Consider the following 23,240-nt stretch of genomic DNA (forward strand, 5'->3'; position numbering starts at 1 on the left):
AAGATGATGAATTAATGCTTATAGGTTTCTTTTCGTCTTCTTGAAGAAATAGAATGTACTAGAGGTACATACCACACGTGGAATTAATAGACTTGAATTTTTATATTTATTTTAGAATCCTATTTAAAAAAATCATTTACCTTGCATATGTATTTGTATATAACATGATATAAATAAAAATGTGGAGCAACCTAACGAGGAAGATGATGAACGTGGAGGTGTTGTTGATGGTCAAGGACCAAAAGGTGATGAGGAATGTAGAGATGAAAGGCATATGATTGATGATGAAGGCCATGGATTGCAATCATTGTCCAAGAAGAAAATAAGGAAACCATCATAAAGACTAATCAAATTAAAATTTAAAAAAGGTTTGTTTATGACAAAAATAGAGGTGGTTCTACTACGACAATTCCTGTACATTTGGATTAGGTATGTAACATATCATAGGATGACAACGATGATAGTTTTTATGGGCAAATAGTAACACCATAGCCACATTTTGGTTCTTGTCTTTTGGATACAACCAGTTTTGTAGCATACCTCCACTTGTAACGTGGTTGTCTTTTTTTGAAAATTAGTAGACTTTTGGTACAATTTGATGTAGATTTCATGTATAAGTAACTTTAAGTTTAATGTAATGGCTACCTATGTAATGAAATGATTCTTTTGATGATGTTTACACACACTTTTTTAATTGTTGACAATTAAAAACAATACTGGTTCGTAACAAAACTACACACTAATTACATAGCATTTCCTAAGACAAGTTTTATCGGGATCATTTAGATAGCAAATAACAAAACTAATATAGCTTGTAACAAGACAACCATATACATGTGTTTTGGGTCAATTTTCTAAGATTTTTTTTACTTTTGCAATCTTTATCCTTATCAAGTCACTTGAAAAACTTGCAATGTTATGTTAGATTCTGCCAAGAAAAATATACAATTTCACAATAATATACTCATTGGGGCAACCCTATACTCATTGGGGCAACCCTAAAACGTACGTCAAGTTATCATATGTGTGTAAAATAGAAATTGGACATACATCTTGACACTTGCATTGATTACAAGAATAGAGATGTTAAAGCTCGATTTCGTTAGGAACGGAGCCAAAAAATTTTAATAAAGGAGCTTACAAAGTAATAACATATTAAAATATATTTTATCTTCAAATAATAAGAAAAAGTCTTTAAATTTGAAAAAAAAACATTGACAAATAAAAAGATAGTCTAAATAAAACATACAATTTTTTTTTTCGGGTTTCACTCGTACATTCTTAAAATAAGGAGTGGATCTAAAAAAAATTATAATATAAATATCCAACTATATTTATAATAGTTTAGTAATAAAAATTTAAGAGATATAGATTAACCTATCTCTCTCTCTCTCTCTCTCTCTCTCTCTATATATATATATATATATATATATATATATATATATATATATATATATATATATATATATATATATATATATATATATATATATATATATATATATATATATATATTGTTGTAGTGGAAATGCATGTGCTTATGTTTATGAGTTATTGAAAGAAAACATAAAAAGGTTTAAGAGGCGGACCATGGTAATAAAGACAATGTAAAAGGACTAATTATGTAAATTTGATTTTTTGAGATACAAAGTTAAAACTACAATAGTTAGTGTACTAGACTACTAGTCAACTATGGTAGACTTATTAAAATAGACGAGGATTAGGGGGTTGAGCAACGGGTAGCCCGATACTCCCTCCGCCAATGGGTTTTGCTAAAGAAGACGACAAAATCAAAACTCTAAAAACCATTGTAGCTCTTGATTAACTTCTTTCCCCCGAGTACAAACACACATAGCAAAATTCTTGTTGGGTGAGCAAAATAACCATTGAAACCGAATTGAATCGGAATCGATTGGGAATCAAATATGTAATTCGGTTTAGTTCTCGGTTTGGTCCGGTTCTAGACCCTAACAACTAAAAGTGAGCACAAAACTTGTTGGAATAAAACTAAATCGAAAATAGAACCAATTGGAACCAAATATGTAATTCATTTTAATTCTCGGTTCTTCTATATCCATAAATTCAGTTTTCAGTTTTTCAATTCCATATCGATTCAATCTGATTCCAGAATTGAGCTCACCCTTATTTCTTTCACCTACTTGGCATCCTGTCATTAATTTCTAGACACATATGCATGGTTATCGGAGATAGAATGGTATCATAGCTAAATACCATCTTTTTTTTATAAGTTCTTAACACTAAATAAAATAAAGAGAAATTAAATATCTTTTTACCTTTTCTTTTTATTCATTCGAAATTATAAGATGAATTATATTTAAATAAAATTAATAATATTTTAATACCCTTGTCATCAATTTAAATATCTTTTTATCTTTTCTTTTTATTCATTCGAAATTATAAGATGAATTATATTTAAATAAGATTAATAATATTTTAATATCTTTGTTATTGATTTAAACAGATAAGAAAATATATAGAAAGAAAAGGATGATATTTAATTTCTTAATATTAAGATAAAACCACTAAAATGTTAATTTAAGGGGTTGTTGAGCAATTTTCCAAATATTACATTAACAAACCCCAAATCTGCGTAAAACGGTTGCATCATAAAGAAAAAAGGGACAAGCAAGACAATAACTTGATGCTGCTGATCGTCAACGGACGGGATTCCAGAACAGGAACATCATAATATAATGGAAGTGTTTAAACGAAGTTAGTAGTCATCAGCGCAAGGAAAGCTCAAGGTGGTTCGATTTGGTTGTAAAATGGAACATTATAAGTCCCGAAACAACGATTTCTTCCACTTCACAAACCCTCACGATGATGCAAGTGAGCTAGATGATGATGACGATTACGATGAACTGCAATACGACGATGTCGATGATGATCGTAGCTGTGATTTTAATTTCTATAATTTTCGTCCCATCGGGATCGGGAGTACTCCATATCCGCCTCCTAATTCCCAGGTACAATTTCCTCAGGTTGCTGGTTGTTAGTATTAGGGTTTTTGTTCGGGTGTCAGTATTGTCTCTTGATTGTTCTTTGATAACAAATTCTGAATGGCAATTAGAAAGAAGGTGGGAAAAGAATCAAATTATGATGAAGCTCATGAACCCTAAGTTGAACTTGGCACGTAACTGTTTTCTGATTATTGTTGGTTATGACGTTCGTGAACCCTAAATTGAAGCTTTTTCCTAGTAGAATTCGTAAACTCAAAAATGATATGTTGGTTGATTCTACAGCCAAGTGGTGTGATGAACGAGAATGATACTGTGACTACATCCATGGAGAAACTCGGGACCTTTGACTATGGGGCCTTGTTTTTTCACTTAGACAATACAATGAAGAACCTTTCTGATACACTTCATCACACAATTGAAGGTATTGGCACACAAATCTCTAGCCTTGAAGATGAAACTTGCAAAATTGATAACCATGTAGAGGATTTGAAGAACTTCACAGAAAAGTATCACGGGACAACCCACATGAAGCTAAGGAAGATGCATAATGTTTTACAAGAGGTTCCCATCTTTACTTACCTCCAATCTTTTTCCATTTCAAATGATTCTAATGACCAAATACTTTGTCTTAGGTACAAGATGATGTCTTATTTTTGAAAGACAAACATGAAATAGCAGAAACAAAGCTTCAGCTTGCTAAACTTCAAGGTTCAAAGAGAGACAAAGAACCTGCTGCTCAAACAAATTCACACCACCAGCAACCATTGCCTTCTCCACAGTCATCTTTTCATACACCACTTCTCAACCAACCACCATCAAATGGTGTAACTTTCTCACAAGACTCTCAGTTTCCACATTTTACACAATCATACCTTCCAAATTCATCTCAAGGCATTCTTAGTCCTCAAAATCATCCTTTTTTAAGCCATCATTCTCAAGAAACACCTAAAATGTCATCTTTTAGCCATTCTAAACCAGACAGATGGGGCTCCAGTCAAGAACATGAAGAGGGTTTGTCCCACTTTATGCATGTCCAATCTTCAAGAAACTACAAATCTGAGTTTCATGCTAAGTATATGCCAGAATTTGCTAGCTTTTCCAACAATGAACCACCATTTCCAAGTAATTACACTCATACCCCTGAGGCCCAACCACTGCCTCATGCATTGCCAACTGCTGTTGATGTAGAAGACAGGTTAAGTACAGAAGGGAATGGTAATATAATTCCAGTAGATGATATAGTTGATAAGGTCACAGCAATGGGTTTCAGGAAGGACCTTGTAAGAGCTTCTGTGAGAAAACTCACAGAAAATGGTTCTTCTGTGGATCTTAATACAGTTCTTGATAAGATGATGAACAACAAATGAAATTATCAAATCTATATAATCTCCTATGATGTACAGAAATTGCAACAAGGAATGAAATGTACAAACTCAAGGTGTTGTTAGGAAGCCAACTCCATGCTTGCAAAGGGCGACTTTATGTCATTGTGGTAAGTGGTCTTTTCACTTTTGTCATATGTTTCGTAGTGTCCATGTCATTTGTATTATTACAATACAAATGATTTGTGATTGATATAATATTTGTATAAATCATGTTGTAGTTTCTTTCCATTTCGTAATCTTGTAATTTGCATATGCTTTTATCAATAGCTGATGTATAAGTGATAAAAGATCTACAGCATAATTTATCCCAGAATGTAGATATTGAATAACCTATATATTCACATCCAAATCCAAGAATTAGTAACATGCTTCTGTTTGGCTTTTTTAATCTGTTTTTTTATTAGTATTGTACTTTGAAAACTATTACTGGGTATTAGCGTTTTAAGGGTAGACAGGTTACCCCATTGTAACTTGGCTGACGTGGATGCCAAATCATGATTACATGGCTTTTTTTTGCCATGTCATTTTTTGTATATATTTGATAGAGTTGCTCTTTGCGAATAGCAACGCCTTGCAAGTAAACTAGCAAACAAATGTGACACATGCAACATAAACACATGTCTCATGGTCATAATCAATTCCATACTCTTGGTTTAAGCTACTTAATTACCAAGTATGTTAAACATATTAATTGTACATTACTTAGTAGAATACACAATTTTAGCTTCTTTACATACATTATGTCAAGCTTTCTCTATAATTATATATAATAAAAAATTACTTGATATATTTAAAAAAAGATATCCTCCTACATCGCCACCCTACAATTCATTTTCATTATATGGAAGGAGAAAATAAATATCCTCCTACTAAGATAAATCCACTAATTCTTTTTTTTTTTAATTGGTTCTTTTAATTTTGACATTTTTTTTTTTATCTAGAGTAGGAAGATTGATAGGAATAAAATATAACTGGAAAATAAGGTGGTAAGATAAAACAAAGAGATCAAATATTCTCTTACTTTTCTTTCTTTACCTATATTTGTACACATTTAAAATTATGATAATTGTTGAGTTTTATTTTCCTAATAATATTTTAGGATAGTAGTTACATTTAAATTTAAATGGGTAATGGGATAGGAAGGAAATATAAAGAGGATATTTTTGTAAGCGAAGATATGATTTTGTGTGTTGGAGAAAAGGTAGTTGCCGAAATAATGTGTATGGGAAATATGATATGGTAGTAGCTTTTAAGAACATGTGGAGGAGTGGGTGAATAATGTATAAAGGTGACAATGAATGAAATGGCCAATGGGTAGTGTAGTGCTTTTAGTTAAATACACATGGTCAGTAGAGAGGCCTATTTAGAGACTTAAATTGAATCTGGGGAAAAGGTAGGTAGGGAATCTTGAAAAGTGATCATAGATTGTGCAGCATTATACTGCAATCTTTCTTCTTTTCCAATAGTCACTTTCTCCCTTTATTGTCAGGAAGGAAGTGGTACTATGAATTATTCTACAATCTTCTACTTGGATGGATGTAATAACTTAATAATTCATTCATTAGGTTCATTTTTTTGTTATTCTCCAAATTTTGTGATTTACATTCCGACTGTTTTAACGATTTGTGAGGATGGCTAGATGCATCTTATAACCTATTTGCTAAAATGACCATGTTTGGGGGATATATTTATGTAAGCATTTTTTTAGATTGCCATGTATCATCTAAAAAAAACGCATCGCAAATAATTTTTTCGGACTAAAAAAAAAACTAGTGAGTTCTTGGTTTCGTGAATAAACTCATAAACTCATGTTTGTGAATTTTTTGTAAGTTTTTAATTTTGTTGCGCCTTCTTTTTGGAAAAAGCATTGGGTCTTAGTTTCTTAGTTTGTTTATAACGTAGAGACAAATCTTCATAAATGGTCCATGTGGTTTCTTAAAATATCAATGTAGTCCCAAAAAAAATTTTCGATCTCATGAAGGGTTCTTGTGGTTTAAAAACTTTTCAAAGATAGTTCTTTTGGCTCACTCCACTTTTGGTCTGCAAGTCACAACACATGCTTCCACCCCTAACCTTATACCTACAACATGCCAACACCCCCTTCATTTTTTGCTTTAGCCACACTAGAACAGGCTTATATGTCGCCTCTCTTCAACAGATGGTGGTTCTCACCCATCCATTATGTCTGCCGACATAGCTTCCGCCTCTGTCACCGTGCTCCCTCTCATCCACCCATTATGTCTGCCGACATAGCCTCTGTCTTCGTCACCGTGCTCCCTCTCCTCCGTCACGGTGGTTCTCCCCCACCCATTATGTCTGCCGACATAGCCCCCGCCTCCGTCACTGTGCTCCTTCTCCCATATTCTTCTTCTTCTTCTTCTCCCACCCTAACCACCACCACCAAAAACACTCATGAAGGACTGATGAATTCCTCTCGAAAGACGAATTCCTGCTACAAATAACTCCAACAACTGTTTTCCCTTCTTAATCGACGTCTACGAATCCACGTAGACGAGGGTTAATGATACAAACCCTATATATATATATATATATATATATATATATATATATATATATATATATATATATATATATAAAGAAAATGCCTTTTAAGGGTATATAAAGCTTTCTCATATGTGTTTCTTGAACCTATCGAACCATCTCCTTATCTCACTCATTACTAACAATCCTCTTAAAATTATGGTTCAACAAACACTAATACAACCCCCGTCAATTCAACTCCAAACCGTTCCCCTCACACCACTTCCTCGGCTGTTACTAGCAGTGTTGTAAAACTCGCCGAGTACTCCTCCGAGTACTCGCTACTCAGCCCCTTACCGAGGCGAGTTACAAAATCCCGAGTACTCCCCGATCGGTCTCTTACTGAACTGAGCAGTGTTGTAAAAATTGGTCAACTCGGTGATTAATATATATAATATACTAAATGATTTATTATTTAACACACACATGTGATTATTACTACATATATATGTTAAACTTTTAGTAATCATTCACGAAGTGAGACTATTATGTGCTTTTCAGTTTTTGTGTATTCACATGTATTTGATTTTGTTATATATTTCAATCAACTTATGATTTTGACATATATAATTTCCTTAAAAATATTTGTACATGAATTACCGAATTCGAGTACTCCCCGAATACTCCCGAGTACTCGCTACTCGGTAGTCGGCCGAGCCGGTACTGAGTAACGAGTTCTACAACCTTGGTTACTAGTCTTCGCCCCACTCCTCAACCGGCCCATTCTACACCTATCATGTGCGTTAGAGTTTTTGGGAAGTTTGGTTGAACAACTCCCACTATTTAAATTCTCTTACAACATCTATCACTCAACAATTAAGATGATGCCATATGAAGTATAATATGGATGAGAGTGTAGATCACAATCTTGTTGGTTATAAGTTGGTGAAATAGTGTTTACAAGGCCAAGTTTGATTCATGAAATAACTGAGAAGGTGGAAATTATTATAGAAAGGATGTTGGTAGCTTAGAGTCAAAAAAAGAATTATACAAACCTTAAGAATCATCTGATGACATTTGAAGTAGGAGATCAAGTTTTGTTGAAAGTGTCTCGGGAGAGAGGATTGATCTTTTTCGAAAAGAAAGGGTAGTTAAATCCAAGATATATCATGTCATTGAATGTGTTGAATAGAATTGGGAATAAAACTTATCGTTTGGAGTTACCTCAAGACCTACATGAGATTCATAATGTATTTCATGTGTTTTATTTGAGAAAAGGGTTAGGCGATAAGGTGGACTTATTATCATTAGAGGAAATTTGAATTGATGAAAATAAACGCTTAATAAGATGATTGAGTTGGTATTTGTGAAATGGAAGCACTCAACAGGACCAAACCTTACATGGGAGACTGAAATGGAAATGAAGAAAAAAAATATTTGCACCTATCTTTGGATCTCGTGATTTTGAGGACGTAATCGTACTAAGAGGAAGATAATTGTAACATCCTACTTTTAGGGATAGAAAAATTTATTTTAATTAAATAATTAAAATATTAATTAATGAATAATAAATTAATAAAACAATTCAAATAATAAAATAAAATTTGTAACATTTGTAATTTATAGGTATGGTCCTTTTAACCCCTATTTGTAAAATCTTGTCATTATTGGTCCCTAGTTGAGTATGTTGGGCGTACTATATGAGTACGTTGAGCATACTGGCTCAAAGAATGGACACGGAGGCACCCACGTACGTTGGATGTATGCTTGATACCGGGTGGGGCCTGATGGTGGGCATGGCCCATTGTATCTTTGAGATGTATGGTATGAGGTATTTTTGGGGAACTCACTAAGCTTCGTGGTTACGGTTTTTGGCTTTTGTTTTAGGTACTTCCATATTGAAGAGGAAGAGCTCGGGATGATCGCATCACACACACACACACCATATTGTTCCAATTTTTATTTGAATCTTATGTATTTGGATGATTTTTGATATACTCTGATTCATTATGGTTTTATGAAACGTTTTGGTTGATGGATTTAATATTATAAAAATGAAATTTTTGGTCTTGAATTTTGGGACGTTACAAGTTGGTATCAGAGTCTTGGTTTGAGAGATTCTGGCATACTCTCGGGTGTGTCTAAACCTAAACCGAGGATTTGGTAAAATTTTCATAAAAGAATGTTTTATAAAAAAGGAATTTTCCAATGAAAGAAAGGGGTGTGGTGCATGCAATCAAATGAGCTTAAGTAAGTTTTTCCAAAATACCCATACATGTTTTATGATTATGCTTGAATTGTGAATATGTGAATCACATGCTAGATTAGGGCTAAGGATCTAGGAGAGATGCTTTGTATGCATGTTGTATGAGCTTGTCGACTTGCATGCTAGTACTGTTCAGTCAGTGATATGATGGCCTGTTTAGGTTATGCTTGTTCCGATTACTTGATGCTCGAATGTTGTTTGCTTTGTGCTTTTAGGAGTTCTCATTAACTTTAACTAACTAGTAAGCGAATATGCTAAGTTACATATTATTGAGACTAAATAATTTTAGAAGGTTAGGTTTTAACTTTATTGCACAACTCTGGTCTAAATCCAATCGTTGTAGTGTGAGACCTTCCATTCGAAGAATTATCTGGTGTTGGTGATATGTAATTGTATTCGTGAGCAGGTTAGAGGGTGTAAGGGGAGTTCCTTCTACAACTAATGGTAGAGAGTAGTGTGGGGGTTTCCCTAAGAAAACCTAGGAAGAGATTTGGTGTCGGGAGCATTGCTATGTTATAGATTGTATTGATAGATAAGTTGAGTAACTTGGAGGATTTGGGGCAAACCTTGAGGCAAGGACGGATAGATGTGAAAGGTAGTATGGGCCGTGCTACTGAAAGTAGAGGATTCGTACTCGAGTTAAGGGAAGTCACGATGATACCGGGAAGCTTGTAGGTTTTCAGACTCCTCGATGTGTATATATGTATGTTCTGATGGTTTATGTGGTCTATTTTCAGTATGGTGGCCACACAAGGAGGTTGTGGCAGTGGTTTTCGTTCAGGCTCTAGGTCCGGACAGTTGGATGAGCAGATGTAGGAGTTCATTTCGTCTGAGATCACTCGCAGCATACTTGAGAAAACTCATGTGATCTTTGGTACGATCAACGAGGGTATTATGGAGGTTCTGGAAGAGCGCTTGGGCACCTTTCTTTCTGAGATGGTGACATTGATAGGAGCTCACACTTTGACTTTTCGTGAGTTCCGGGTATGTGGAGCCCCGAAGTTCTTCGGGAAGAAGGACCTGATCGTGAGTAGACATTGGTTAGTGGATGCCGCTAATGCCTTCCACACTAAAAGTTGTCCTGATGGGGCAAATGCCAGACTTGCTTCCTATCTTCTGAAAGACAGAGCTCGAGATTGGTGGGAGGAGGTTGGACATGCCCTGGGAGGCGAGGTGATTGATTCCATAACTTAGGATTACTTTGTGACGATATTTCGAGTTTATTTTGCATTGGTAATTGAGGTGCAGCAGTTGGAAAGGGAGTTTCAGGACTTACGCCAGACTACTGAGATGGTGGCTAAGATCACTGCTATGTTCCGCGAGAGGGTGTTGCTGGTACTGCAATATGTGGTTGATAAGGAGATGAAAAAGGCGAGGTACCATGAGATGTTGAGGAGCGATATCAGGTAGTTTGTGAGCCGATCCAGTTACAGGACACTAGATGATATGATAGAGGACAGAGAGAGATAGACATGGAGAGAGAGAGAGAGAGAGAGAGAGAAAGAGTTTGACTTGGAGATGGATAAGAAGTGGAAATCGGATCAGGTTGTGCGAGTATATAAGGTTCATTAGGGTTGTGTACTGGAGTTATTTGACAAGCGGTATCTGATTGTTTTGGTTCCTATTCCCCTTAGTGAGAGCAAGGTTATTGTGGGGATTGATTGGTTGAGCCCCAATGGGGCAATGATTGACCGAGAGCAGCAATTGGTGCGTATCCGAACCCCAGGTGGGGGAGAGCTGGTAGTTCAGGGAGAGGGTTTTCAGCGCATGCCAATTTTATGTTCAACAGCTAAAGCCAGACGCAATCTTCAGCAGGGTTGTTCCAGATTTGTCGCCTATGTAATGGATACCCGAGAGAAGGTTAAAGCAACTGTGGATGATGTGTCGTTTGTTCGGGAATATCTGTATGTGTTCCCTAATGATTTTCCTAGAGTGCATTCGGAGAGGCAAGTGGAGTTTTGGATTGACCTGGTTGTCGGTGCGGCTTCGATTACCAAAGCACCTTATCAGTTAGCACCTCCATAAATGCAGGAGTTGTCTACATAGTTGTAGGAATTGTTAGACAAAGGGTTCATTTGGCCGAGTAGTTCGCCATAGGGAGCGTCGATCCTATTTGTGAAGAAGAAGGATGGGTCACATCGGATGTGTATTGACCAACTTCCGAGGAGCTGAATAAGCTAACGGTGAAGAAACGTTATCCACTCCTGAGGATTGACAATTTATTTGACCGGCTTTAGGATGCATCTTGGCTTTCCAAGATTGATTTGCATTCGGTTTATCATTGGATGAGGTTCAGAGAGGACGATGTGCATAAGACGGCCTTCCGGACTCGTTATGGTCATTACGAGTTCATGGTGATTCCCTTCAGGCTCACCAATTCTCCAGCCACATTCATGGACCTCATGAACCGCATATACAAGTTGATGTTGGATCGGTTTGGGATTGTGTTTATTGATGATGTCCTAGTCTATTATAAGACCCAAGAGTTGCATGATGAGCATCTGAGGGAGGTATTGGAGACTCTAAGGAGGGAGAGACTATATGTGAAGTTCTCAAAGTGTGAAATCCTGTTGTGCAAGGTGCAATTTCTGGGGCACCTTGTCAACCAGAACGGTATTTTGGTCGATCCGGCCAAGGTCGAGGCGGTGATGAGGTGGGAGGTTCCGAGGTCTCCATCTAAGATTCGAAGTTTCCTTGGATTGGCAGGTTATTATCGGATATTCATTTTGTACTTCTCCAAGATAGCGGTTCCTTTGACCCAATTGACGAAGAAGACCGTCACATTTCGCTGTGGGCCTGAGCAGTAGGCAGTTTTTGAGACCCTGAGATAGAGACTATGTGAGGCGCCGATTTTGACCCTGCCTGAGGATTTTGTGGTTTATTGTGAGGCGTTGATCACGGGTTTGGGTGTAGTTCTGATACAGAGGGGTCACATTATTGCTTACACTTCGAGGCAGTTGAAGCCTCATGAGGCGAACTACCCTACACATGATTTGGAGCTGGGGGTTGTGGTGTTCGCCCTTAAGATTTGACGACATTTCCTATATGCAAGGTTGTAGAACTCGTTACTCGGTACCTGCTCGGCCGACTACCGAGTAGCGAGTACTCGGGAGTACTCGGATTCGGTAATTCATGTAGAAATATTTTTAAGGAAATTATATATGTCAAAATCATAAGTTGATTGAAATATATATCAAAATCAGATACATGTGAATACACAAAAACTGAAAAGCACATAACAGTCGCACTTCGTGAATAATTACTGAAAGTTTAACATATATATGTAGTAATAATCACATGTGTGTGTTAAATAATAAATCATTTAGTATATTATATATATTAATCACCGAGTTGACCAATTTTTACAACACTACTCAGTTCGGTAAGAGGCCGATCGGGGAGTACTTAGAATTTTGTAACTCACCTTGGTAAGGGGCTGAGTAGCGAGTACTCGGAGGAGTACTCGGCCAACACGGTGAGTTTTACAACACTGCCTATATGGGGTCCGGTGTACCATATACACGGATCACAAGAGCCTGAGGTATTTGATAGGTAAGCTGAATCTAAATGTGAGGCAACGTAGGTGGTTGGATGTAGTGAAGGATTATGATTGTGATATCCTTTACCATCCGGGGATGGACAATGTCGTGGTCGATGCTCTCATCCGTAAGGCGTTCACGGCTCCGATCAGGGATATGTGTTTGAGGATGAAAGTGATTACTTCACTCTTGGAGTAGATTCGAGAGGCTCGGGTTGAGGCTATGAAGGATGAGCACCAAAAGATTGAGCACATTGTGGGTCAGGTGTCTTCCTTTGATTATGATAGCTGAGGGTTTCAATTGGAGGGTGTCGGTTCCGTACTGGGGTGGTGCGCGACAGGTTTTGATGGAAAAGGCACATAAGTCGAGATTTTCTATTCATCCTGGAGAGACAAAGATGTATAGAGATCTCCATCCTGATTATTGGTGGCCATGTATGAAGCAGGATGTAGCTTGGTATGTGGATAGGTGCTTGACTTGAAGGAAAGTCAAGGCTGAGCATCAAGGACCTCACGACAAGATGCAATCGTTAGACATTCCCGCTTGGAAATGGGAAGAGGATTACCATCACGAAGTTGCCACAGACAGCGCTCGGAGTGGATTGGATATGAGTCATCGTGGCATTTCATTTCGATTCAGGATAGTATCTCTGTCGGAAAGTTAGCCGACATTTACATCAGGGAGGTTGTGGTATGACATGGGGTTCCTATTTCAGTGGTTTAAAACAGGGATGTCCGGTTTATTTCCAGGTTTTGGAAGAGGTTTCATGAGGAGTTGGGTAGTCGTCTGGATTTTAGCAAGGATTTCCACCTGCAAACTGATTGATAGAGAGAGCGGACTATCCAGACCTTGGAGAATATGCGTTGGGCGTGTGTATTAGATTTTGGTGGGATTTGGGATACGCATCTCCCTTTGGCGGAGTTTTCATATAACAAAAGTTATCACACCATCATCGATCAAACTCATTTCAAGATGCTCTATGGGAGGAAGTGCAGGACCCCGATATGCTGGGGAGAGGTCGGTCAGCGAGTCATTGGGAGTACCAAAGTGGTACTCAAGACTATCGAGTTGATTCAGCATGTTCAGAGTAGACTTCAGACAACATAGAGTCGGCAGAAGAGCTATGTCGACAAACGCCGCTCAAATCTAGATTCCAGGTTGGGGATATGGTTCCCCTGAAGGTGTCGTCTTGGAAAGGTGTCATCCGATTCAGTAAGAGGGGCAAGTTGGGCCCCAGGTACATCGGTCCTTTTAGGGTTTTGGCCCGGGTGGGCCAGGGTTGCTTATCGCTTGGATCTTCCCGAGGAGCTTAGTCAAATCCACAACACATTTCACATCTTTCAGTTGCAGAAGTGTTTGGTGGAAGATTTCGCGGTGCTTCCATTGGAGGATGTTCAGGTGGATGATCGCCTGAATCATATCGAGAGACCGATGGCGATCCTAGACCGACAGACGAAAACCTTGAGGAACAAGATTGTTGAGTTGGTGAAAGTCCATTGGCAGCACCGTAAAGTTTAAAAATGGACGTGAGAGCATGAGGACGAGATAAGGGAGCACTACCCAGAGTTATTTGCGGCAGTGGACTTTGAGGATGAAGACTGATTCAAGTGGGGGAGAATTGTAACATTCACAATTTATGGGTATGATCCTTTTAACCCCTATTTTTAAATTATTTTCATTATTGGTCCCTAACCAATTACGTTAGGAGTAATCTATGATTACGCTGAGTGTACTGGCTCGAAGAATGGACGTGGAGGCACCCACGTATGTTGGGCGTATGTGGGAGTACGCTGAACGTACGCTAAGCAGGGGCAAATCCTAATTGTTAGGGTTTGTGCCCTATTTAAACAACTTATGATGCCTTGGGTGCATCTTATGGTCAACCTCCACTTCTCCAAACCCTAAGAATGAAACCCTAATCTTCATTAAGTGTTTGAGAGCCTTTGTGTGATTTTTGTGGTGTGTTTGTGCTCCTTTGAAGGAAGTAAAGCTTGGTGGTGAAGCTTTGGAGGACTAGAAGCTTGACGATCCAGAATCTTCATTAACTTTACAAGCTATTTGAGGTATAAAGATCCTAACTTGATGATTCCTTATGATAAGATCTAGCTTAGGGCTTGTTTTATGCTTTTTATGGTCGTTTAAGCCATGCTTGAGAGTATGAGCTACTCCAGAAGCTAGGAAGGATAGATCTTGGCATTTTTGAGGTCCATTGTTTATAAAAAGGCAATCTTGATGAATCAGTTTGGCTCATGCATGAGTTAGAGTTACTCTTATGGTTCTTTATGAGTTTTGGCCCCCATTAAGTCATAAAAGAATGCAAAGTTGTCAACTTTACGTGTTAAGACACCATTTAGGACTAGACCTGAGAGTTTGGCTTGATGGCTTAATCGATTAAGTGCTTAATGAAAGGGGATGGTTGCCTGTGGAGTACGTTGGGCATACCCAGCTCGTACGCTGCACATAATGGCCTGTGGAGTACGTTTGTCGAATTTTGTGTTTTGAGCTATATTTGGACTTTTAGGTTTGGGCCTTTTTGAGCCAATAGTCTTTTGACATTTGGGTTATTGTTTGACATTGGGCCTTCTTGGATTAGGCCCATAATGGGCTTTGGGTGTCATTTAGGTTTTTGGGCTATATTGGGCTGTTGGAGCTTTTGGGTTGGGCTTTGGTTATTGGTCCAAGTGAGGAAAGGGTTAAATGGTCTTTTACCCTGGGAATTGGACAATTGAATGAGATTCATAGATTTGGTTTATGGCCCAACTTATTAATTGGGCTTTATTCGATTGGTTAGTGTGGGGATTTTCCGGATCGACAGTTCGAGCTTTTATTTGAGATATTCGACAACTTGAGGTGAGTTTCCTCTCTGTGCTTGGCGGGTCAAAGGCACCAATGCCGACCCATGATTTGTTATGATTAAGATGCTAGTTGTTTGTGTGACTCTTGCATGTATGTTATGTGATAGGTATACCAGATGAGGTCCGATGCCAGGCGGGGCCTGATAAGTATATTGTAGGTTATTTATCTTAGTGATTCTTGAATTTTTTTATGTGACTGTATGTGTACCAGGTAGGGCCTGATGAATGTGATAAGGCACGACCCATCTCATACTATTGACATATATGTTCCGAGCAGGGCGCGATGGTTGTTGGGCATGACCCTTTGTATGTTTGATATGTATGGTATGAGGTATATTGGGGAACTCACTAAGCTTCGTGCTTACGGTTTTTAGTTTTTGTTTCAGGTACTTCTGGATCAAAGGGGAAGAGCTTGGGATGATCGCATCGCACACACCACATTGTATTGCTTTTTATTTGACTCTGATGTATCTGGATGATTTTTTATATACTCTGATTTCATTGTGGTTTGATGAAAGGTTTTGGTTGATGGATTTAATATTAAAAAAATGAAATTTTTGGTCCTAAATTTTAGGAAGTTACAAAATCATGTTATTAGTGATTGTATAAATCTGAGATGATAAAAGTTAAACTTATTAAATATAGTAAATAAGGGTTGAAACTAACAAATTCGAGAAAATGTAGTTTGACCAAGTGTTGACTCACTTAAGTGGGATTAAGATCAATAAATTCATAAGAATGGCGAGGAAGGACCAAGCATGAAAATGGTCAAAGTTTAGTTACAAGACTTGAGAGATGATGGTCATTTTTGCAAAAGTGAAAATTGTATGACTAAAATGAGAAAAGGGAAATTGAATAAAACCTAAGGCTATCATTTTCTCCATCGTTTATTCCTAATCACATTTTTGAGATCTTGTGCGGAGATACATGGCATTTTGGATATATTTAACCTACTGAGGATTAGATTCAAGGAACCTTTGGTAAATTGAAGCTAGATTTGAAGCCTCTTTGTGTTGTAAGGTAAAAATCTACCCTGAAACCCTCTAAATCTCAATATAGGGTTTAGATTGGATTACAAATCCGAAATTTGATCTTCGTAAGTAATCAATGGTGGAATCTAGTGTTAATCCTAGCATATTAACTCATGTAACATCCAAGTTTTGATATGTTTTTCCACTCTTTAATTGAGGATTTTATAGTCTATAAGGAAGTAGAAGGATGTTGCGAAGTAGGAAGCCATTTATCGCATTTTCTAAAAAATCTGAAAATCTGAAACTATTTGTAAAAAGCACGGAGTGCCACTTAAGAACCACGACGTGCTTTCAGTCTAGTGGTATGATCGTTTTTTAGGGTTTTTGGTGTATTTAAAGGCCATTAACCCCTCATGGTTCGACCAATCTCAGCCTCCATGACCCTTTGGGTGATTTTCCAGAAACCCTAATACTTTCTCTCTCTCTCTCTCTCTCTCTCTCTCTCTCTTTCTCCCTCTATTCATCTCTCTCTCTCTCATTCTTGAGCTTGTGGTGGATTTGTGAACTTATTTCTCCATTTTTGAGTGAAATATGAAGATCTTGAAGTTCCCAGGGTGTTATTGAAGGAAGGAGCAAGTATAAATCCATCAAAGTTACTTCATTTCTGGAGCATTGTGAGTATGAAGTTACTAACTTGCTCTTTGGATTGCTAAATCTTGTTATTTGTTGTTTTGGTACATTTTAGTTCATTTTTGGTGATCTTAGAGATTAAGGAACTCCAACACCATTTGAGCTCTTGGAAATGTCCCTTAGACCTTTTGGACTAAGAAAATTTTGTACCTTTAGCCTTTTCTTCAAGCCATGCAACTATTAGGTCATTTAGAGTGCAAAAATCAAGATCTTGGTTGTTTTGGTATGTCATAATGGCTAAAGTTGGAAACTTTATCCATTTGGACCTTGTTGGAGTTCAGATCTGGAAGATGGGATTGTGTCTTAATGGATTAAGTCAAAAACTATTTTCAAAAGGCCTAGTTACAATATGTTTTTCTTGGCGTGACATGCTTTTAGAGTTTTTGTTAGATGTTTTTATTTTTTTCCCGATATCTTGAATGTTTTGTCCTTTTGTGGGTGTGAGGCGCCCAGAAGAAAGCGTGGTACACTCGTTGACCTGTTGAATTTTTGACTAAGTTTAACTTTAGGTCAAACTTTAGGGTTTTAGGCTATAGTTGAGGTTGACCTTTGATTTGATGTCTGGGTGATGGGTGAGATAGAACTGGTAGTATTCACATGTTCTGGTGATTATCCGGTCTATTTATGAGGTGAGTTTTCTAATGGTATTACTTATGTTATAATTGTTGTGGTTGGGCTGCATATCTAGCTATGTTGGTAAATATTTGACTGTTGTTGTATATTTATATTTTATATTTCAGTCACTGATGAATCATAGTCATTGGGGACCTAGATATGTTGTATTGGAGTCACTAATGACTCGGGGTCGCCGAGGACCCGAATATGTTGTATTTGAGTCATTGAGGGCTCAGGGTTAATATGGACCCATTGGTTGAAACATACCCATTATTGTTACTTATGCTTAGCTGTGTTGTGTTATACGTGATTGTAATGTCCCAAATTCTAGATTAAAATTTTCATTTTTAAAATAATACAAACACCTATTTTTAATAAAATTTCATTTGGGTCAAACCATTTTTCATAAGCCATTATTTAGAAATCAAAGTTATAAATAAGACAATTCGCAATCCGATAAGTACCTGCAAAATATTTAATCCACAACTGTAAACACAAAGCTTAGTGAGTTTCCCAAAATATCACATTGTAACACTCTATTTCGAATCGTTCCCATTGTGGGGTGGTGATCAAGGATTGGGTATTATCTAACGTAAAACCCTTGAATAATAGAGTTTGAGCTCATTTGGAGGTGCATGATGTAGTTTGGATGATCCAAGTATTCGGTTTATGTTTTGGAGTCCAAGGATATCGGTAAAGGCATTGCTTCGGGACTTTTATGAATTTCGGATTTAAGTTCAGCTGGTTTTCAGGCTAAATAAAGTTGATAGAAGCCTAGGGCTTCTCGTTGCCTTTCCGTGGATATAAAGATCGCCGGAAACGGATAAAGGACACAAAAGTTATGACCATTTGAAGTTAGAGGGGTTTTGGGTCAAACCGGGTACGCATGGCGTACCAAGTGGGAACACATGGCGATCAAAAGGAAAATGGACACGGGATAGATTAGGAATGCAGGACGTTCCCCAAGGGAACGCAACGCGTTCGCTGGTCAGATTCAAAAGCTCATTTTTAGGTTTGGTCCCTTTATAAGCATCATTATGGACCCAAACCTCTTCCATCCTTCAGCCTCCATCCTCTCTAACCCTAAGAACAAAACCCTAGTACCCATTTGTGTATTTCTTGAGCTTCATGGTGATTTTTGTGTGTTTTGGTGCTTGAAGAGAAAGAAGGAACTTCTTGAAGAGTCAATTCTTGACTTAGAGCTTTTGGATCCAGGCTTTGCTCACCTAGATCTAACTTCTGGAGGTATAAAATCTTAACCTTGACAACTCTTTCATGTAGATCTAGCTAGTTGGTCTTGGTTATGGTTTTGGTCCCTTTGTGGTGGTTCTTGTGAGTAGAAGTTACTACAGAACCTTTGAGCTTCATATTTGGTCCTTTTTTAGGCTATAAAGTCATAAAGTTTGGATCTTGATAGGTAAAAACCTTCCATGCATGATTTGGTTGTCATTTGATGAAGTTTGGGACTTAGGGTTTTGGCTTGGGTCCCATTGAATTATGATAAGTCATAAAGTTGGAAACTTTATGACTTAAGAAGTCCCTTTGAATCAGATCTGGAAGTTTGGACTAAGATCTCAAGGTAAAAGTTGGCATCTTGGCCTCTTTATGGAGTTAGAATGCTTAAAATCATGATTGGGTCCTTTTGGACCATGCAAAGGTGCCAACTTGACAAATTTATGGATTAAGCCACTGATATGAAGCTATTGTGAGGATTTGGACGTTGGACTTAAGGTATTAAGACGTTTCGGGTAATTTTTGGACAATGGCTGGGAACGTCGTGCGTTCATCTTGGGAACGCGACGCATTCGGGCAAAGGGTCTCGATCTGTGGTCTCGCAACGAACGCCCTACGCTCCATCAGGGAACACAACGCGTTCAGTTCATTAGTGCGATTTTTGGGCTTTTGGTCATGGACTTGTTTTGGGCCTCGAGTTGTGCTATTGGACCATTAGTGGGCCTTGGGCTAAGTTTGGGTTGGACCCATTAAGGAAAGGGTACAATGGTCTTTTACCCTAGCATTCAAGACGTATAATTTGAGGCCATGTTTAATGGATTATGGCATAATTATTAATTGGTATTTATTTGTTGTTAGTGTGGGATTTCCGATTCGGCAGTCGAGTGTTATCTGATTTTATAGCAGATCGAGGTGAGTTTCCTCCTGTTTGAACATGTTGGAGGCACCAATGCCGGCCCGTATTTATGTTATGTGTTTCTAGATTACGGTCCGATGTCGGGCGGGGCCCGAGGAATGTGTATATGTATGATTCCGAACTAAGGTTCGATGTCGAGTGGTACCCGATGACTATGTGCATGTTTAGTTACACTTGTTGTCTTTGTGATACTTGTATGAGCCTGGTAGGGAGGTGAGTGTGGGAGGGGTCCCGTATCTCATCACCAGCTGAGTGTGGACGGGGTTCCATATCTCATCATTAGCAGAGTAGGGGCAGGTCCTATTTTCGCTAAGTGTGGGTAGGGCTCGTATCTTAACATTATTTGAGTATGGATATGAATGGATTGGTATATTTGGTTTTACTTGTTGTCTGTGTGATACTTGTATGTGTTTCTTAGTTAGCTGAGTGTAGGTGGGGACCGAATCTCACTATTAGTTGAGTGTGGAAGGGGCCCAAATCTCCTAGTTAGTCGAGTGTGGGCGGGGTCTGTATCTCCTAGATAGCTGAGTGTGGGTGAGGCCTGTATCTCACTAAGCATGGGCGGGGCCCGTTAGCCGAGTGTGGGCGAGGCCCGTATCTCCTTGAGTGTGGGTGGGGCCTGTATGTCCTAGTTGCATGTTATGTGTATGGTATCTAATAGTTTGGCGTGACTCACTAAGCTTCGTGCTAATGGTTTTCAGTTTTGGTTTCAGGTACTTCCAGTTGCAAAGAGAAGTGTTTAGGATGACTGCATTGCACACACCATGATGATTAGCTTGGGATGTTTACTTTGATGTTTTGATTTGGAAACTCTAATAATAATGCTTTGAAATACTTGACTCATGTTTTGATGGAATGGTTTGATAACTATGGTTTTATTAATAATTAAAAATGAAATTTTTGGTCATGATTTTTGGGATGTTACACACATACAACACAACATAACAATTAGCTATGGGTTATCAGTAGCCTTGGAACTATCATTAGTCTTGAATATCACATACAACACAACAATATAAAGAACTATGGGTTACCAGCAACCCTGGGGACCATCAACAATCCTAGTAGGCTAACTGCACACCCTATGGATTAACAGCATACCTCACGGGTTATCAGCAACCTTGGGGACTATCAGTAGTCCCATGGACTCACAACCCAATTTACATATAACAAAAATCAACAAATAAGACACAACTGGTCAACATGTATAGAATACCACACAGGCAGATATATTAAGAAGACTCACCTTGCAGATAACAGTTAAACACAATAGCTCTCACATATTTCAAACCGGTATTATGAGACACCTAACAACAATAAGGAAGTACCCTCTCAGACTACATCCTAAAACCTTTAAATTGACCAAAAGCCCACCATGGTCAAAGTCAACATCAGCTGATCGTCATGTCGTGGCCACCCATTGGTCACGTCGTGAAAACGTTAAGGCAAAATAGTCGCGAAGCTGTCCGTCGCCACGTCGTGGCAATCAACCCGTCATGTCGTGGGCTCTAGACAACTTAATTCTTTAAGCTCTTAGACCTTCAACCCAAGCACTCGAACTTTCCAAAAAGCCTTTTCCATCCCAAAGCACTATAAAATCATTTATATTTAGAGATGCATGTCCAATACATCTCTTGAACACAAGCTAGGTCAAAATGACCAAAATAAGATCTTAACTTCAAGCATAGTGCCCAAAAGATCAGATCCATAAACTAAAATACTCTTGTGACAAGGTGGAATGTTAAATTTGCAAATTTATCACATCCAACAACAAAATCTACATTTAATGGACCAAAACAAGCTTAGAATCTAGATCTAGCAACTTACAAGCATAAAGATGGAAACTTGAATTATACCCAAGGTCCAAAAGATAGATGGAAGCTGAAATCTTCTTATGCAAGGCTCCAACACTCCATCTTGAAAGAACTTCCAACCAAAATCCCCCAAAGTACTCCAAAAATGGATGAGAGAGGAGAGGGGAGGCTCAAAGTGGTGAAAGGGAGGCTAGGGTTTTTCTCAAGAGACCTTAGATGTGACGGAGGATGGAAAATACCCCAAAAACACGAAACCACCGTTTAAATACATAGAAAACCCTAAAAATTCATGGCCTTGGGCTGCCCAATGATCACCTCGTGACAACCTTCTTGTCACCCCGTGATGACTCATCACGTCATGAGGATCTGCTCATCACCTCGTGACAACGAGTTTTCACCCAAATCTACTCCAACTTCAAACAATCATAACTTCTTCGTTTCAACCCCATTTTCGGAGATCTTTATATGCGCATAAAGGTATTGATGAGCCCCACAACCCTATCTAATTACTTTTGACTTAATACATGTCAAACTAAATACTATAATCCATGCAAGAAGCCTGATATACCACATTTCCCATTTTACCCTTTTTCTTTGAAACACAATTTCAAGGGCTTTAATCACATAACCTAACATTATCAACATCTGATAGGGTCTATACTCTATTCCTTGAAGCCCACAACCATTTCTAGATCCATTTACAACCCATTTTCCTAATAATAGAAACATATTAAAACTAGGTGTTACAATGATACTTTGAGAAACTAATTAAGCTTTGGTTTACAATTGTGGATTAAATGTTTTTTTCAAGTACTTTATCAGTTCGTGAGAATGCGAAGGCATGATTGTACACACACCAGCAGCTTTATGATTTGATATTTCGTATTGTTTTCATTATAACTTTAATTTTGAATTATGGTTTATGAATAAATGGTTTTCCCTTGGATATATCTTTACAAAAATGAGTATTTATTCTATTTTTAAAACTGAAAAATTTATTCTTTGAATCAAGATGTTACAACTCCTAAACTTCATGGGATCAAACCATACTTAATGAATGAGCAGTTTGGTAACAATTTGATGCTTTGAAGATGCATACATGGTGAAATTCTCATGTATATTGAATTAAGTGACTTTTGGATTATTTTATTTGTCTTTCCAATGATTTAAAATAAGATCTCAAGCTAAATGATCATAAAACACCATAACATGCATTACTTAGACACGCAATCAGAAGATGAGCTTGATCTAGGTTTTTCTTGACAAATTATGAGGTTTTGGTTATGATTCCAATGTTTGATTCATTTTTTTTGTAATTATTCATTCAATGATGAATTAGGCCAAGTAAATGGTTAGAGTTGGAGTAAGGGGTTAAGAGAAACAATAATTTGGAAGTTATGTGGATACAAATGTTGTAAAACATTTTTGAGTTGTATCAACTCTAGAATCATCCAATTCAACCCTTGATCAATGGAACTCAATATTCCAATACTA

The 23,240-nt window shown here is 37.8% G+C and overlaps 1 protein-coding gene and 1 pseudogene across 1 annotated transcript; both read left to right on the plus strand.

The window, feature by feature from the left end:
* Positions 1 to 2,597: 2,597 nt before the first annotated feature.
* Positions 2,598 to 4,730, plus strand: LOC111907018 (uncharacterized). The gene is made up of 3 exons (XM_023902809.2): positions 2,598 to 2,987; positions 3,264 to 3,542; positions 3,614 to 4,730. Exons 1-3 carry the CDS (start codon positions 2,787 to 2,789, stop codon positions 4,346 to 4,348), a joined length of 1,215 nt encoding a protein of 404 aa, XP_023758577.1. The 5' UTR covers positions 2,598 to 2,786; the 3' UTR covers positions 4,349 to 4,730.
* Positions 4,731 to 10,796: 6,066 nt separating this feature from the next.
* Positions 10,797 to 23,240, plus strand: part of LOC111907051 (uncharacterized) — a 15,303-nt pseudogene continuing 2,859 nt past the window's right edge.

Source organism: Lactuca sativa, chromosome 4 (genome assembly GCF_002870075.4).
Source record: "Lactuca sativa cultivar Salinas chromosome 4, Lsat_Salinas_v11, whole genome shotgun sequence".
Lineage (NCBI taxonomy): Eukaryota > Viridiplantae > Streptophyta > Magnoliopsida > Asterales > Asteraceae > Lactuca > Lactuca sativa.